This window comes from Vidua macroura, chromosome 18 (genome assembly GCF_024509145.1).
Source record: "Vidua macroura isolate BioBank_ID:100142 chromosome 18, ASM2450914v1, whole genome shotgun sequence".
Lineage (NCBI taxonomy): Eukaryota > Metazoa > Chordata > Aves > Passeriformes > Viduidae > Vidua > Vidua macroura.
The window spans coordinates 2,719,356-2,736,251 of NC_071588.1; the positions used below are offsets into that span (position 1 = coordinate 2,719,356).

The window sequence follows — 16,896 nt, forward strand, 5'->3', positions numbered from 1 at the left end:
GGCAGTGTTAGTGAGTAAAACCCCTCAGTGGATTTTGGTCCCAAATGAGGTCTTGCAGAATTGCCTGGAATTGCTGTAACTGTGCAATGTTAGAAGGGAGTTTTGAATAACTTGGCATGAAGAAAACCCATCTTCCCTCTGCTTACAATTTCTATGTGCTTCTGCCATATAATAAAACTCTAAATCTCTGTAATTTTTATCAACTGTTCAGAGCAGATGCTGTGCAGTTATTCTGTCTGACACTTCCACTGTGCTGGCTGGGTTACTGCCTTTTCTGAGACCTTTGAATTAACCAGATTTTGGGGTCATCAAGATTATTTAATGTTATTGGCATAAATATTTGGACAGGACTTGGTCAGTGCTTATATAAGAACTGAAAGACAGTAGTTTGTTAGAAGAGGATGTGTGCTTTAATGAACTGCCAGCTGAGTGTTAGAAATAAACTGTAACAAAACACTTTTCTGTTTTTCTGTTTTTTTTTTTTTTTTCTATTGCAGTTTGTGGGGCAGGAAAAAAGTGATTATTTAGATTGTCAGTTATTTAGGTTTGTCACTTATGGCTATTTAAATTTAAAATCACTGGAGAGGTCTTTATAAACAGGGCTATTTACTTCTAAGCAGCTCTGTTGGCTTAACATCCTGTCCTCAAAAGATAAGAAGTTGATCTCTTGCATCTTATTAATAATTTTCTGTTAAACCATGTTATCCTTTGAATTGTTTGTATGCCAAAAATGAGGAGTTGTTATTGTGTTACATTTCACAGTTGATTCTTGGTATAAAATTCCTTTTTTGCCCCCTTAATTTCCAAAGTACTGCGCTTTCAAATACAAACAATAATCTCAAAATGCTAACAGAATGAATCTGTTGTTTGGAAATGATGAAGGTTATACATCATCCAATCTGCTGAAATGTGTGAGAAATTAATAAATATTTGCTTTGCCTCTAGCTCATCTTAGAAGCACTGAAATTAGTATTTTTTTATTGAGGGAATTTTTGCCAGGTTTTCACTGAAGGACAGTCCTACAAATAAGCCAAAATGCGGAGGCTGCCAGGGGGTGCAGTGATCATTCTGGCAAACTTGGGTTGTTTCTTCTAAATATCTTAATTAGCAGAGCTAAGTCTCCAAGCTGTTCTTGGAGAGCTGCTGCTGGGCCAGATCACATGCAACAAACCCTCAAATCCTGTGGGAGTAGGTCACAGAAAAATCTTTATCACTGTGATCACGGAATCACTGAGGTGGGAAAGGACCTCTGAGATCATCAGTCCAACCTGTGAGCGATTCCCAGCTTGCCAACAGAGCACTGAGTGCCACATGCAGTCATTTCTTGAGCACTTCCAGGGGTGGGGGCTCCAATGCCTGACCCCTTTCCAGTGAAGAAATTTTTCCTGGTGTCCAGCCTGAGGTGCTGCTGCAGCAGGAGCGTGTGAGATTCTTCACACCGACACGTCACCACGGGGCTGTGCCAGGTTGGACAAACTCCCCTTGGCTGTGTCCCCTTTGCTGGTGCTAAAGGGTTTTGTGCTGTTGGGTGGCTCAGAGCTGGAGCCAAGGGTTGGGGTGTGATGTGTGACCTGCTCCAGGAACAGGAGTTGAGGTGTCATTACATCTCCATTCAAACTGAGCATCCAAATGGAAATTGGCATGGGCTCCTGAATAAATCTCTTTGTTGGCCAGGTGAATCTCTAAATTTTGCTTTTATAATGTCTAGGTTTGGTAATCTTAGTGCTGGGGTGCTGCTACAGCTCTGCTGTGCTCAAAAGGAGTCCTAGAAACCATCCCCAGTGTCCAGGTGCTTTGAGAGCCAGGTCTTTGTAGATGCCCTGGAAAATGAACATTTTTGTGATGCATTTGTGATCTATTTTCCCTTTCAGAAAAAGAGCAGAGAGGAGACATGTGGGGAAGGCAGTGGAGTGGAGATCCTGGAGAACAGGCCCTACGTGGATGGCCCGGGGGGCAGTGGGCAGTACACACACAAGGTTTACCACATCGGGATGCACATCCCCAGCTGGTTCCGCTCCATCCTGCCCAAGGCAGCTCTGCGCGTCGAGGAGGAGTCCTGGAATGCTTATCCTTACACAAGGACAAGGTAAATCTGGGCAAAAATGTCCACGGCTGTTTACTGTCGGAGTCCAGGACATCCCTCTGGCTGCCCTGGCTGTCTCCAGACCCTGGCAGGGGGCTCAGAGACCTTGGCACAAAGTCAAAAACACCTGTGGCTTCGATTCTAGCCCGTGGGAGAGGCTGCCAACTCTGTATGAGGAATTACAGCCACAAGGGTTTGAGCAATGTAATAGGTGAATTGACAACAGGGTGGAAAAGTAGAATTTTGGGGTTTTTAGAATGTGATTCAGGGGTACAAGATGGAGGGATTTGGGCGTGTCCTGGCCTTCTTCTCCTTCTCCTTGCCCTCCATGTCTTGCTGTGCTGGTGACACTTTTCTGTTGGTTTCAGGTAGAGATTCACTGTCTGACACAGGTGATGGGCATTGGCACAGATCTGTAAACACACACACGTAGTTTTGAGTACAAAATGTGGGAGCTGCCCGAGGCTCGGGGCAGACTGCCATGGCTTCTGTACTGGACAGACCTGGGCAGGTCAGAGAGAGAATGTTCTAGATAAGGAAAAATAAACAACCTTGAAAACTCGACCTCACACATTCCAGCCCTCTTCTTAGGCTGTGCAGGCTGGGGAACAGGGACTTTTATGATTTTGGGGTCATTCCAAGCAAAGCTGACCCCCCCAGTTTCCCTGTGTTAAAGACAGGGCTTGATGTCACTCTCTGGCAGTGGCATTTCCCTCTCCAGTAACATCCTTCAGAGCAACTGGGGTCAAGTCCTAAAATTCCTGTGCAGTGCTCGGTCTCAGGAGTTTGCCTGGGCTGACTGCACACCTGCCTGAGAATTTGTGGCTCCTTGCTGTAAAATGTGGAGCTGTTTTGTCTGGCTTGGGCAATCATGAATGGTTTCTATTTGTATCTGCTTAACATTGCAGATCTCTGCACGCTTGGGGAGGTTATAAATGTGCACAGTGCTGGGACAGATGTCATGCTGAATCCTGTCAGGGAAGACAGGATGCATTTGTACAGGGGAAAGAAAAATCTTAATAAATAAATAAATAATCACAGCACTTTTTTCCTGAGAGCTGTCATTTAACTAGAAAATAACAAACCTACATCCTATGGTTTTCACCCTGAGGAGGGAAGAGAGCCAGAGGCTCTGTGGAGCCCTCTGGGACCTCCTTGTTTCATCTGATTTTGTCAGGGAGGACTTCACACACCCTGGAAAAAAATAACCTTTGTGCCAGTTACTCCATTTTAGAGCATTTGCTCTTTTTCAGATTTACAAATCTGATTTTCCTGACATCTTGCACAATAAAAAGGCTTTAATGGGTATTTTGACTTTTATGAAAAATCTGGAAAAATTTTCTGGTTCTGTTTTAGCTGGTCTCTGCAAGTAACATCAATCCTCGGAAGGTGGGGAAGCTGTGTGTGCATATGGGCTGTTGCCAGTGACTGAATATAATGGAGCTGCCTGACTTTTAAGTGATTAAAGTTCACTTCCAGTCAGTTTTTATCTCTTCTCTTGAAATGCCTATGAGTCAATCAGTTGGCTAGGAAACCTGTGCAGCACAGAACTAGTTTGTATTTTATTCTGCCATAGGTTCCAGGCAGGAGCTTTGCTTTTCTCCTTGCACAGGTGCATTTCCTGGGTGTCCTTGTATCAGTATCCATGTCACAGCTTTTTAATGTAGTGGGCCCAAAATTTATCTCCTTGCTGAAAGCTGGTGAGCTCCTGTCTTAAGAAGTTATTAAAGAACAACCTCTAGTTGGTATTTTAAGCATATCTGAAGGAGAACATGAGTGAAGGCTGGCTGGGTTTTGAGGCTGATTTACTCTAAGCTGTGTTGTTCTGGCTCCCAGGTACACGTGTCCTTTTGTGGAGAAGTTCTCTATTGATATTGAGACCTACTACAAAACTGACCCAGGAGACCATAACAACGTGTTCAACCTTTCTGCTGCAGAAAAAAGACAAACCATTTTAGGTAAATAGCCTTCTTCCTCTACTTTTCCCTGGTTTTGTCTTTTTCTTTTTTTTTTTTTCTTGGTGTGTCCATCTGCCTGTCCATTCTCCCTAAACACACACCTGCACTCTGTCAGTGTCACTGCAGGTGGGGTTACATCAAGGAGGGTGAGGATACCAGAATTCGCTTCTAGGCTTGATGTAAAATCCCATGGAAATAATCTGAATGCCCCATCTGTAAATTTAAATTGATGCTTTTCCATCTTATTTATGCAGCTCCCAAGAGGAGTAAGACATCTAATGAATTTGGGGGTAATAAGTAGAAATAACCATAGAAGAGGAAAAAGTAGCTGTATAATTGTGAAAATATAGCTGTTTATTTGTGTTGCTCCTTCATGTATATGAAAATTATTCCTGTCTGCACTTTTGAAGCATGAAGTTGCATTTAATTTTTGTTCCCTCTCCTTTTAGTCCTGCCCTCATGTACATTAACACTCACTTCACAGCTGCCTTTAGAAGATTGAGTTAACGTAAGGAATTAATGAGAAAAGGCAAAAGAATTTCAAAAAAGTACTTTTGTACTTCATCTGTCCTCATTGCCTGTCTGACCAGGCTTTCACTGCTGAGCAGGCTCGAGTCCCACCAGTGCACTGAGAGGTGTCACAGAGCTGTCACTTCTGGGGAAGTGTGATCCTGCCCTTGAATCCAAACTTCAGATGCTTCTGCTGAGCTCTGGGGGTTGCAAGCCTTTAAAATATGTTAATTCACTCCACTCCTGCTGCAGCTTCTACTTCTCCATTGTTGGATTGTTAATTAGGACTTTAGTTAAACTTTCTGCTTTCCACAGTACATCTGGTCTAACAGTGGCAGATGAGGAGTTCCCAGTCCCCTGCTCTGATGGACCCAAAGATGAGATGTTCCGTGGGCAATGTCTGTTCCATAGCAGGGCAGGAACAGTGTTTAACTGTCTTGGCTGAGACAGCTGCAGCACTGAGTGATATTAGAAAAGCTGGAAGGTGGAATGTGCAACAGATCTGTGTGGAGCTGGAAAGACAGAGTGTGCAGAGCTGCCAGAGTGCTGTGGATCTGCAGTTACTGTGGGCAGAAACATCTATTTTGGAGCAAAGCCTCTGTTTGCTGGAACTGTGTGTGCTCGTTCCTCTGGCAGAGCTGATCTCTGCCCAGCAGCAGTGTATAAACAATTTAAATATCAGTTGTTTAAGTGTAAGTAAAAAGAAACTAAATTGCTGTAATGCTTCTGGTACTTACTACAACAGAAATAACTCATGAAAAATGATGTTTTCATGTTTTGCTCAGGCAAAGGAAAGGTCTAACTGTTTCTGTTCTCTTTCTATAGATCCTATTGATATTGTTAAAGATCCTATCCCTCCCCACGAATACAAAGCTGAGGAGGATCCAAAGCTGTATAAATCAGTGAAGACTAAAAGAGGACCCCTCTCAGAAGATTGGATTCAAGAGTACAAGAACAACCCAGGGAAATACCCCATCATGTGTGCATATAAACTGTGTAAAGTGGAGTTCAGATACTGGGGGATGCAGTCGAAAATCGAGCGCTTTATCCACGATGTTGGTGAGCATTTATGGTCTTGCAGAGTTCACTCCTTATTGTTTGCACTGAATTGAAACATGAAGGTGAGGCATGTGCAATGCATCACATTCCAGGGCACGTCTGTGAAGAGACTCTCAGATCTGGTGGCTCTGTGGGTCAGCTCACAAAAAATCCTGTTATTCTGTCACTTATAATTGTGGTGTGTACAAATCCAAACCATGTGTGCCCACTGAAAAGGTTTCAAGTCCTGTGTAGGCAACATCTTGCATTCTCCTTTTTAAAATTTATTTTTTAAGATAAACTTGCCAGATCATTTTTAAACTCTGCCAGTCTTCTTTATTGTGAGCAAAATCCGTCCTGAAGGGCTGCCTAAAGAAATAAGCTTCACTTCAGTGTCCTGAGTGGTTCCAGAAAACCAGTCCCTGGAGCATCCCTAGTTTCTACCTGCCTTGTGACAGGGCTGGTGGGTCTCTGTGTGGCTCTGAGTTGTGAGTAAATGTCCTCCTTTGATGGGTGCATCATTGTTAGGTCAGGGCTTTTAAGGAGGAATTGGATGTGTCTGGGAGTAACTAAGTGGAGACAGTACAGGTGGTGGCAGTGCTGGCAGTAATTTGTTCTTTGCAGAAAATCTATAAAACACCTGATACAGTTTCTGAGGCTTACCACAAATGATGGGATCTATGGCCAAGTGGAAAACCTAAATAGTGTTTTAAAGGAGCATTCCCATTTGAAAGGGTAGAGGTCTGGCTGTCCTCTGGCAAAGAAAATGCCAAAAAAAAGGATGTGTAGAGGATGCTACCACCTTCCTGTGCACTGAAAATCCTTCTGCATGGCCTCTACAACTCTGCTTTTGATGTACAAGTCTTCATGAAGTGCCTGATTTTAGCATAAGTCATTTTCAAGCTCTTTGCAGTCACACTGTGCTCCTGAGAGCTAATGTGAAAAACACTGATAGAGCAGTGGAGAATAGTGTGCACCTCTCTGAATGCTCACAGACTGTTTTCTTACAGCTCCTTTGCTTTTCTCTGGGCAGGGATGGAGGCTTTTCCTGCTGTAGGCTGTGTTACAAGTGCCTCTCTGCACTGAACTCCCTTGGCGTTTTGGTGACACAGGTTAATTTAGTGTATGCTGGAAAACACGGGGGCAGAAAAACAACTCCATTGTATCTGTTAAATGAAAAAGGAGCATGTGACTCTTCCAGTTCAGAGGTGTTTGGCATAGATTAACTGTGGTCCCTTAGAAATATTGCTTTTGTATTCCCTGAAAGATTGCCTGCCATTTCCCTCTTGATTGAGGCTTTGCACAGAGCAGAGCCAGCTCATTGTCTGCCTTTCAAAAGCTTTTCCAGCCTGTTATAAAGATGGCAAATAGTGTTTTTCAAAGTGGTTAAGATGCATGAAATCAGGGAAGTCTTTTAGGCAAGATGAAGTAGAGTGAGTGAAAAGTGAGAGTAAAAGCTTGGGGTATCTGCAGGAGCTGTGTGGCCTCCCCCTGCCCTGGGATAGCTCTGGGGAAGCCATGAGTGGGCAAAGTGCCACAGCATTTGTACCAAAGCCAGCAATGCATGAGGATGTTTTAAGTTGGAAAGATGTGATTACAACAGGACTGACCAGGCTTAGGTGCAGATCCTCGTGTGGGGCTTTCAGCTGGTGGCCAAAAGCAGATGGAGACCTTTGTGCCTTGTGCACCTGATGGTGAGCCAAGTTCCCAGGAGCCAGAGTTGTTGTGGTGGGTCAGCCCCTTCTTCCTTGGCATTTTCTTCCTGGTTCCTCCATTCCCAACTCCAGCAACTTTATTTCTTGGGGAATTAGCCCACCCTGTGCAGGGTCAGCAAGCCAGCAAGGAAACAAACAGCAAGATCCAAACTCTGCCCAATGAGGAGCAATGCTTAGTGGAACAAATTAGAGAATGGGTTGAAAAAAAGAGCAGGTGTGAGGTAAATGATGGATGGCTTGTGCAATGTGGAAGGGCTGCTGAGCACAGAGGGAGGAACTCTGGGGGACGGTGTTGAAACGTTCTCACTCGTACTGAGTGCAGCAGCCATTCTTTCCCATGACTAATTGGACAGTTACTCAGTGCTTTGACAGCCTGAGACACAGACTAAAATTGTGATTGTGGGCTATTAGTCTGCTTGGCTGTAATATTTGTATGCTTTTTTACTCCTTTCCCATAGATTTTAAGTTTAATTGGACTGGCACTGCATAATGTTCTGCTCCCACTTGCTTCCTAATGGTGCATGTGGGCTCTGAGTCCTTTGTTGTTAAACAAGTGTGTTGACTGTGTATGGGTTATTAATTATATACTGTGGCAAAGTGTGTTCCATTCCAGTAACTGGAGCTTTGTCTGAGCCACTGTGTCCTGGGCTAAATATGCCCAAATTGCTGCACAGTGGTGGAGTGGTTTTTGGAAAGCTCTTTTGCCCAACTTTGGCTTCACAGAAGCACTCAAATGACTCAGTTCATCCACTGCCCACTGGATCCCAAAGGTAGAGTTTTGTCTTTCCAAGGGGAGGCAGGTTGCAGTTGGCATGATGTGGATGTGACCACAGGCTTTTCTTTGTGAGGGTTCTGAGCAAGGCAGGACGGGGAAGCAAACAGGTGTGACTGCAGGTGGCCTTTGGCTGGAAAGTACTGGCAAGGTTATGGGATCTCTTGGGACATGGACAATCAGGGATCCCGTATTTGCTGTCAGGAAATTGTGACAGTGCATTATGAAATTATTTGTGAGGTTGCTTCTGGGTACAAAGGCAATGGGTATCTGAACAGTTGCTTTATTTGGATAATGGGGGCGTTAGGGGCAGAATTTGTTGGTGGGTTTTGTTATTTATTTCTGTTGAGATCTTACCACATTTACTATTTTAATTTCACGTTGAAAAACAAGCCCAGAATTACAGACCAAAGCTTTTTAAATTCACATGAAGCCACCTTTCTGTCCTGGCTTGTCTAATGGTCATTTAAGCTTTCTTTTGTATGATGGAGTCCAACACCACAAATCATTTAGGAGTCAGCACCTCAAGGATTCAACCAGCCTCTGAGTTGTTGAGGTGCTGAGCTGGAAATCAAATGATTTAAATGTTTGCACCCTACTCAGCTCTTCACAGATGATCTTTCTGCACAGCACAGTGGGAAATGTTACAATAATTAAATCAACACATGATGACGGGTGCTCTGAACTCAGCCTGCACATTTGTGCATGTGTGGTGTTATTGCTTGTTTGCTTTTTTAAACAAAGCATTGCACTCTGGAGAAACGATAGTCTACTTAATGACTGATAACCAGCTGGTAGCTGCATCCTTGTCAAAAAACCTCTTCCCATTTTTTCTGCCTGACTTCAGTGAGGTGTCTGATGAGGCTGTAGGGTTTTCCTCTGATTCTGAGTAAGAAGGCTCAGATAAGCTTGGGGCATGTTGGTGGAGGGGGAAAACCTGCTGGCAAGGCAAACTTCCAACTGTGCTGCAGCTGGGGCAGTGTATGACAGGGACTTCTGAGGCTGAGTAGGACACATTTACACCTTCTCTCCTTCCAGGGAGAAAAAGGAAAGCCAGCTGGGCAACAGATTCCCTCAGCACTCTTCTGATGGGCATCTGCTCCAAAGAGAGTTTTTCCCAATTACTCTCTTTCCTGAGCCTGGTGTCTCCCCTCCTTTTCACTTTCCAATAAAAAACTTGTTTTTCTCTAAGATTTTGATACAAAAAATGCTTTGAGACTTGTTGTTTTTTGTTTTTTTTTTTTTTTTTTTTTTTTCCATTGCACAGGGAGAGCAGCAGTGTCTGGACAGGTGAGTCATTTGTAGCTGGATCCTGACTCCCTGTAGCTGTGTGGGACACTTGTTGTGTTCCCTGGGTCTCTGCAGGGAGCTTGCAGGCTGGGCAGGAATTCAGTGCCCACTGCTGTGCACAGAGGAGCCCCTCAAGTTCTCTTCCCTAGCACTGAAGCCTTTTCTGCAAGCCATGACTTTTATTTTTCCATTTCTTTTGTACCTGCACAGCCTCATTCTCCCCCAGGTTTTCTCCTCGTGTTTAAGAAAGAGAAATGCAGCACTGCTGGCACGTCCCAGGTGAAGGCCAAATGCTGGGAAAGTAATCTGTTTTTTGGACTTCTTAACTAACCTGCAGGGGTAGAGGCACAGCAGCTCTGAAGCCCTGTGGTGCCATCCTATTTTCAAAGGAACAAAGCTTTAAGGAAGGGTGGTTTAGGATGTCTAATCAAAGGGATGTGAGCAGGGCACATGGGGAGGTCTGTGGGTTGGCAGGAAGCAGTGCAGGTGATGTTTGAGATCTAAGAAGGCAGAGAGGAACTTCAAGAGACTTTCTTTTACCCCCAAGTGGTTTTCATGTTCCCTGTGAGGTTAATCCATTACAACACAGATACGTGGTCGGTGGCATCTGTGCCTCTACACAGAGAATTTCTGAGGAGTTGGGCCACTGATACATCAAGGCTGGATTTCAGGAGCAGGAGTGGAGCCTGCTGAGCCCTTGAAGGGGGCAAGCTGTGGGATAAGAGCAACATTCACTTCTGTGTCTGATCACAGTCTGTTTTCAAGGTGTTCCAAGCAAGGTGGAATTGGACACCGTGGGTGTGGAAGTCCAAAGCGTGGTGGGGACAGCAAGAGAAATGTTTTCTTGGCTTACAGTGTGGGTGTGATGCAAATTTAATCTCGGTTTTTAAGCTCTGCTGGTTGTCAATCATAACGGGAGGTGAAGAGGCTAAAACATTCTCCTGTAGTTCTGCAAAAAGTAATCTGGCAGGGGAAATAACTCTGAATCTCAACTCAGGTCGAACAGAATTAAGGTGCTGAAGGCTGTCATTCTGCCCCCAGAAGGTCACACTCTGCTGGCTCAAACTTGCCTCTCCCTTCTGAAAGTCTGTCAGCAAAATACATCAAATATTGATAGATTTAATCTTGCTGTGTAAATGAAGTTCAGGTTGAGCTGGTCCGTGGCATTAGCTGCTGATCTCAGTGGCCATTTCCTCTTGGCAGCCTGGCTTGGGATGACTGGTGGCGTTGAGGACTGACCAAAGAGCAGAACAGAAATAAAGTGCTCAGATCTGGAAGGAGCTAAACATAGAAAAACATGCTTTTTTTGTGTTTAAGAAAACAAACAAACTAACAAAAAAGTGATTGCTGAAAACAAACTGGATCTTTAGGGTGTGACAGTGGTGGGATCTAAGGTTTTCTGTACAGCAGGGAAGCTCGTGTTGCTGGCAGCACCTTGGAAACCCTGCACGTGGTGGGACCACCCCCCTTTGGCCACGCTCCTGGAGATGGAGAGTGGCTTTTGAGGGCTGTCTTACCTCATGGTGGTGCTTAGAGAGCTCAATCTGCAGCTCCCAAAACCTAAATGATTCTAATGTAGCCTATTGATTGCTCTCTTAATCCCACTGACAGCAAATCCCACTGATGCTTTTGGCTTGTCCTTCAACCTATCTCTGCCTCAGTTTCCTAGTAATTAAAGAGGGGGCAATATTAATTGATTGTTTATTATCAGAAAAACTCCTGAGGATCAGTTAGTCAGTATTTACAGAAGCTTTAAAAGCATCATTACTGCTGTGTGATCCTATCAGAAATGAATAGCAGTTTGGAGTTTTGACCTGTTGTGAGCTTTTAAGGAATAATATTGGTGAAAATCCTGAGTGACTTTTATGTTTTAAAAGTCTTGGGGATGTGATGATGTTAGTGAGTGAGTCTAAGTCTTGGGGAGAGTATCTGTTGCCTGGTCAGGTGCCTTGTGTGTTGATACTGAGGCTGCTCTTCCTTTCAGATATGTGATACATTGAAATATTTTAAATTGGCTTTACCCACTCCATTTTTCTCTTGCAGCAGAAGACAGATGGTATCTGCAAAATAAAGCATCTTTATTCCCTCCTTTACTTTGCTTTCTATCCCATTATCTCAGAAGCTCCCATTTGTGATGCTGTTTCACTGATACATAGAAACCAGGTGCAGAAAACGGGTTTCCAAGGACAGGAATGTGGGATGTGCTTCTGTAATGTAACAGCTGGGGAGGGCTGTGGAGCATCCATCAAGGAATGACTTGAAACTCTCCAGGATTAAAAACAAAAATCAGTAGCTTTTTTCTTTTTTCTATTTTCTTTTTTCTTTTTTTAATTACTTGGTAGTATACTTCACTTTGAAGAAGGGTCCAAATGTTACAACTTCTGTAACTTCAGGGATTTGAAACTGTGGTCTGTGTGTGGCTCCTCCTTGGTGGAGCAGCCAAAGTCTTCCATCCAAAATGAGGAAATCCCTTTCCAAGATAAAAGCAGTGAGAGAGGACTGGCTGATTCCAGTGATTTCAGGTTGATTAGGAAGAACTGAGGAGATAAAGTAGGTGAAGTGCCCAGGTTGCCGCCCTGACCGTGTGAAGGTCCTGCAGTGCAGCACTGCGGGTTGGGTGTCGCTGTAACGTCCCTGCCGTGGTGTTGAGAGGCTCTGGCAGGGGAACACGTTGGTTGCTGGAGTTTGTGGCTCCGGTGACGGGGACGTTTTGGCTTTGCAGGCCTGCGGAAGGTCATGGTCCGGGCCCATCGCCAGGCCTGGTGCTGGCAGGACGAGTGGTACGGGCTCACCATTGAGGACATCCGGCAGCTGGAGAAGGAGGCCCAGCTGATGCTGGCCCAGAAGATGGCCCAGTTCTGCGGTGAGACTGACCCGGAGCAGCACGGTGTGAAGGACGCTCCTGGGGAGAAGGACGTGGAGCCCAGCACGGGGTCACCTGCAGACACTGAGGACGCCTCTGCGAACAGCGACGCGGCCTCCGGCAGGTCGCTCACCAAGCAATGGTCCACCTCCTCCAAGTCCTCACGGTCCTCAAAGAGAGGAGGTAAGATGCTGCCAGTGACTTGCTCTTCTGAACTCATGGAGGTTGGGCTTTTGGGGAGATGGATCATGTCTCCTTGTGACAAGTGCCTTTGGGATAATGTGTATTAGTCCTATGAGTCCTGTTAGCTCAGAGGCCTTCTTCGCTGGTGCTGCAGGCTCAGTCTTTTCAGGTGACCTGTTTTGCGTTTGGGAAGGTTTCTAGTCATCCCATAACTGTGACTCAGAGTCACGTGGCAGAGTTGCCAATGTCAAAAACACAGAATCTGTAAAAACACTGTAGAGAAGCAGGCAGGAGCTGGCTGGCAGCACTGGGGCTCAAAAGACAGCCAGCAGCACAGTCCTTGTTACTCAGGAGCCACTGGTGGCTTTCTAAGGCCCTTCCATGGTGTTCCCTTCTGGATATCTGCTTATCCTTGATAGCTGTGTCACAGCAGGTACCTGTGCTCCTTGGCCAGGGTTCTGTGGCACCATGTGCCTGTCATTTCAGGAGGGGTGTTTGGCTCCGTGGGGCTGCACACAGTGAAACGTCTCGTCAGCTACTGGGGAGATTAGGGCAGGAACCCCCAAAGGTGCGTGGGGGCTGCTGCCTTCCCCTGGTAATGATGTGCAGTAGCTGTTTGGAGACAAAACCTCACCCTGAGATTAGGTGGGATTGTACATTCCCTTTGAAACACCATTCAAGGAAGCTTTCAGGATTTTGATGTTAAAGCTTTGCTGTGGATACCCTGTAAGGACTCAGCTTTGAGGCTTGGATTTTGTTACTCACCTCTGCCTTGGGATTCACCTCGTTTTGCTGTATTTCCCTTCTTTGGACCCTTCTGTACCAAGGGGTGACTCCTCTTTGTGAGTTACAGCCACAAGGTTCAAGCCCTCGGCATTCCCTCTCTGATTAGCCAAGTGCTGCTGGTAGCAGGGAAATAGCAGCTCTCACTGCAAGAGGGGAAAAAAATCAGGAAAACCCCAAGGGGCAGGATTTCTTCCAGTGATGGTGGAAGGGAACATCTGGATGAGTGAACCTTCTCCATCTATCATAAGCACCAAATATCAGGAGCTGAGTCTCCATTTTTATTTCCCACTCCATCACTGATTTCATCACAGGGTGAATGAGAGAGGAGCAGTAGCTTTACCTTGCGATGACTCACTCGAGTGAGCCCCAGGGAAGAACCTACCAGATGCTTCATAAATCGCTGCATAAAGATAAAAATACTGGCTACTTTGCCTGCATCAGGACTTTATATTGATGTACCCATCTCCCATTATGCTCTGTGCACAAACCCCCTCTTCCACTGCTGACATGTTCGCTGGGAGCTGGAGTTTTCAGACCTCTCAGGTTTTCACTGGGAGTAAAGCATGGTTTTCTTTTCAACTGCAGAATGTCTCAGCTTTTACAAGGAAAAGTAATGAAAGAAATTAATTGTGATGTGCTGGGAAGTACGTCACACAGATATTTTAATCCTCCTTCATGCTGGCAGCACATTACCATATGGAAGCAAGGAGGGCTGTCGCGACGCACCGCCACCTCCAGATGAAAAAAAATGCCTTTTCTCCAAAAGATTTCCCTTTTCTCCACCACCCAAGTGAGATCTCTGCTGATGGCAGGACCCTTGATGCCCTCCCCTATGTTATTAGGTGCTCTATTTTTAGCAGCTATTATGTGAGTGCCTTGACGTCACTCCGGCGTGAATTAGCTCTGCTCCGCCACCTCCCCGCTGGCTGCTCCCAGGGTGCTGGGAGGGTGGGCAGAGGGGTGCTGGGGGCTGCTGAGCTGCAATGACATCACTCTGCACAGGGTCTCCGTCCTTAGTAGAAGAATTTGACTTATACATTCAACTCTGTTGGAACAATAGCATGAAACGGCTCGTGCGGCTGTCACAGTAACCGGAGCCTTTCAGGCTCTTGTACATGCTGAAGGAGAACTTGTCAGTCTCCTCAGGTTTTTGCTGGGTTAGGTGGCTGCTGTGAGTGCTTTGTGTGTGCTCTGTGTGACAGGCACCAGGGGACAAACCCTCTCTCCCATCGTTCTCTGGACAGCGCTCCCTTCAGCAGGCGGCTGTTTCTGAGACAACTTCAGCCGACAAGTGCTCAGGCTGGATGGTTGCTAAATTATATCTGGAAAAAAGAAAAGAAGAAGCCATAATGTGTTTATATTTAGCTCAGAGAGCTCTGGAGGCAAAAGTGAAAGGGAGTAGGTAGGTGTGGGAACAGGAGGGCAAACAGCACTACAAGGACTTTGGGGTTTCTCCTTGCTCTGTCAGGACCGCCACTCCAAAAGCTTCCTTTGAAGTAGTCGGACAGCATGTTGTTTAAATCATTCAAGTTTAAAGTTTAAACAGATCTCTAATCCAATTTGTGTGGAAGCAATTTCCTTCCAGAAAACAGATTATTCCTCTCCAGGCTGCTCTGCTGAGCTACCCACCCGAAAGTTAGCGAAGCAGAGGCATGGCTTGTGTGCTGATGAGAGGCACGGAGAGAGCTTCCAATCAGCCTGCTTCCTTCCTAATTGCAAACTTTAAAACCCAGCTGATTTTGCACGTCCTACTAACAATTATAAATAGCTGCCATTCAAAATAGCAGAAGAGTGATCCAAGCAGCTTTGCTTTAATGTAGCATCTTGCTGGCAGGTTCTACCAACAGTAAACAAACAGGATCTGTAAAGCAGTACACTGACATCACACCAGCATCATCGGGGTTTTGTGTTTTTTAATATTGCAGCAGTGAATTTTCTTGGAGAACACATGATTCTTCCTCCAGCAAAGATCATGTTGGGAACTCTCCGTCTTGTCGATGGGGCGTTTTGCATAAAGCTTTTTTGTTTTTTCCAGCAAGTCCCTCGCGCCATAGTATCTCCGAGTGGAGGATGCAGAGCATTGCCAGGGATTCAGATGACAGCTCAGATGATGAATTCTTTGATGCACATGGTATGTGGAGCCTAAATCACCATCGTTTCTTCCCTGAAATGGTGGGGTAAGAGAACGGAAAGCATGAAGGGCGGGGGGTGAGCAGGGAAGGAAGCGAGACTTTTTTGCTTTGAAGTCTTTTCCTTTCTAACCATGACGTGCAGCTTCTTCCAGCATCACCCAGCAGATTCTTACATTAATGCAGCACCATTTCAGGTGCAGTCTGAGCTGTTTGAGGGGATCTTGAACAGTCTTAGCCCTAGGGGGCTGTATTTTATTTGGTGCAAACGAGTGTGCATGAAAGCCAGCAGTACTAACTGGGCTGTGGGTGTGTCCTAATGATTCACTGTGACTGATTATTTTTCTAATTTGTTTTTTAATCAGTAAGAGGTATGTTTAATTGTCTTGTCTGGGCCTGAAGAGACCCAAATTTGCCTTTATTAAGTCCTCATTCTCTCATTCCAAGAAATACAACAGCGAATGCAGCAAGGTGCTTCAGGTGCCAAAATTAATCAGTGTTGATTCCAGAATTCTCAAATTAATTTTGATTATCTGCATTAAGAGAACACTGTTATATTTTTTTTTTCTTCTGTGCATGTGTGTGTGAAGAAGCTTTGTTCCACTGCATTCATTTTATATATTGTGCTTAATGCAAATTTAAGCCTGAAGGGCTCCATCTCTACTGACAACAGATGGACTCTCCTCCTGGCTGGTCTGATGGAAGTGAGGGGTGCAGTATTTGCTAATGAAGTTGGGAAATGCAGTTGTTAAAAGATGACACCCCAGTTTTCGCAAAAATCAGAATTTTGCTGGTGCTCAGCTGAAGTTCAACCTCCAAAAATTGATAGTATCGTGTTCCAGAAGAGTTCTGCCATGAGTATTTAGGCATGGATCTCAAAGTGTGGGGTAGAAAGGGGTGTGTTGTTGTGGTGAGCTGCACAGCAGCAGCTGAAATGGCTGGGACATGTGTAAATTGGGATAAATGTGTGTCTCCTGCCAGGAAGGGGAAGGGCCAACTTAGTTTAAGTATCACTATTTATTAACTTATGTAGCATTTACAACAAATATGTGAGGGATTTATTGGAGCAGTATAAGGGAAGAGGAGTGAGTCATCCAAACAGCACCGTGGCTATCCACACGCTTTTTGCCTTTTTAATTACTCAGTAATAAAACTGAGATGGAGACAGCTCTGCCTGGGATCCAGAGCCCAGGGAATCCCTGGCATGTCCCTAACAGGCCTGGGAAGGGGAATTAACAAAAATGAGCCTTGTGCACCTCTGTTGCAATACTCGTAGGAGGTTGCTAAGAGTAAAAGCAGCTGCTCTCCTGCGAGTCTCTGTGTATGCACAGTTTGTCCTCTGCGGTCGGCACGGTTGGGTTGAAAAGTCTGCTTAAATCTGGTGGGATTTTGGCTCACGAGCCAAAGCCTTGGCGTGTGTGTGTGCAGCTGAACAGAGCCCCATCCCCAGGAGGGATCTCTTGGTGCCCCTTGGCCTGCAGAGACTGCGGGTCTGTGAGCAGGGATGAGGCTCCGCTCGCAGCTCATCCTGCCCGAGTCGGTACCATGGGAACTGGCAGGGCTCAGGAT

General features: G+C 45.5%; 1 protein-coding gene across 9 annotated transcripts in view; it reads left to right on the top strand.

The window, feature by feature from the left end:
- PITPNM2 (phosphatidylinositol transfer protein membrane associated 2) overlaps positions 1–16,896 on the top strand; it is a 126,038-nt gene that overhangs the window by 74,883 nt on the left and 34,259 nt on the right. For 8 of the 9 annotated variants that reach the window (XM_053993845.1, XM_053993843.1, XM_053993846.1 and 5 more), the window contains 5 exons: positions 1,872–2,086; positions 3,920–4,041; positions 5,377–5,610; positions 12,089–12,412; positions 15,234–15,329. In XM_053993845.1, the coding sequence (XP_053849820.1) occupies positions 1,872–2,086; positions 3,920–4,041; positions 5,377–5,610; positions 12,089–12,412; positions 15,234–15,329 (991 nt within the window). The remainder of the gene's footprint in view (positions 1–1,871; positions 2,087–3,919; positions 4,042–5,376; positions 5,611–12,088; positions 12,413–15,233; positions 15,330–16,896) is intronic. The other variant, XM_053993849.1, reaches the window with a different exon arrangement.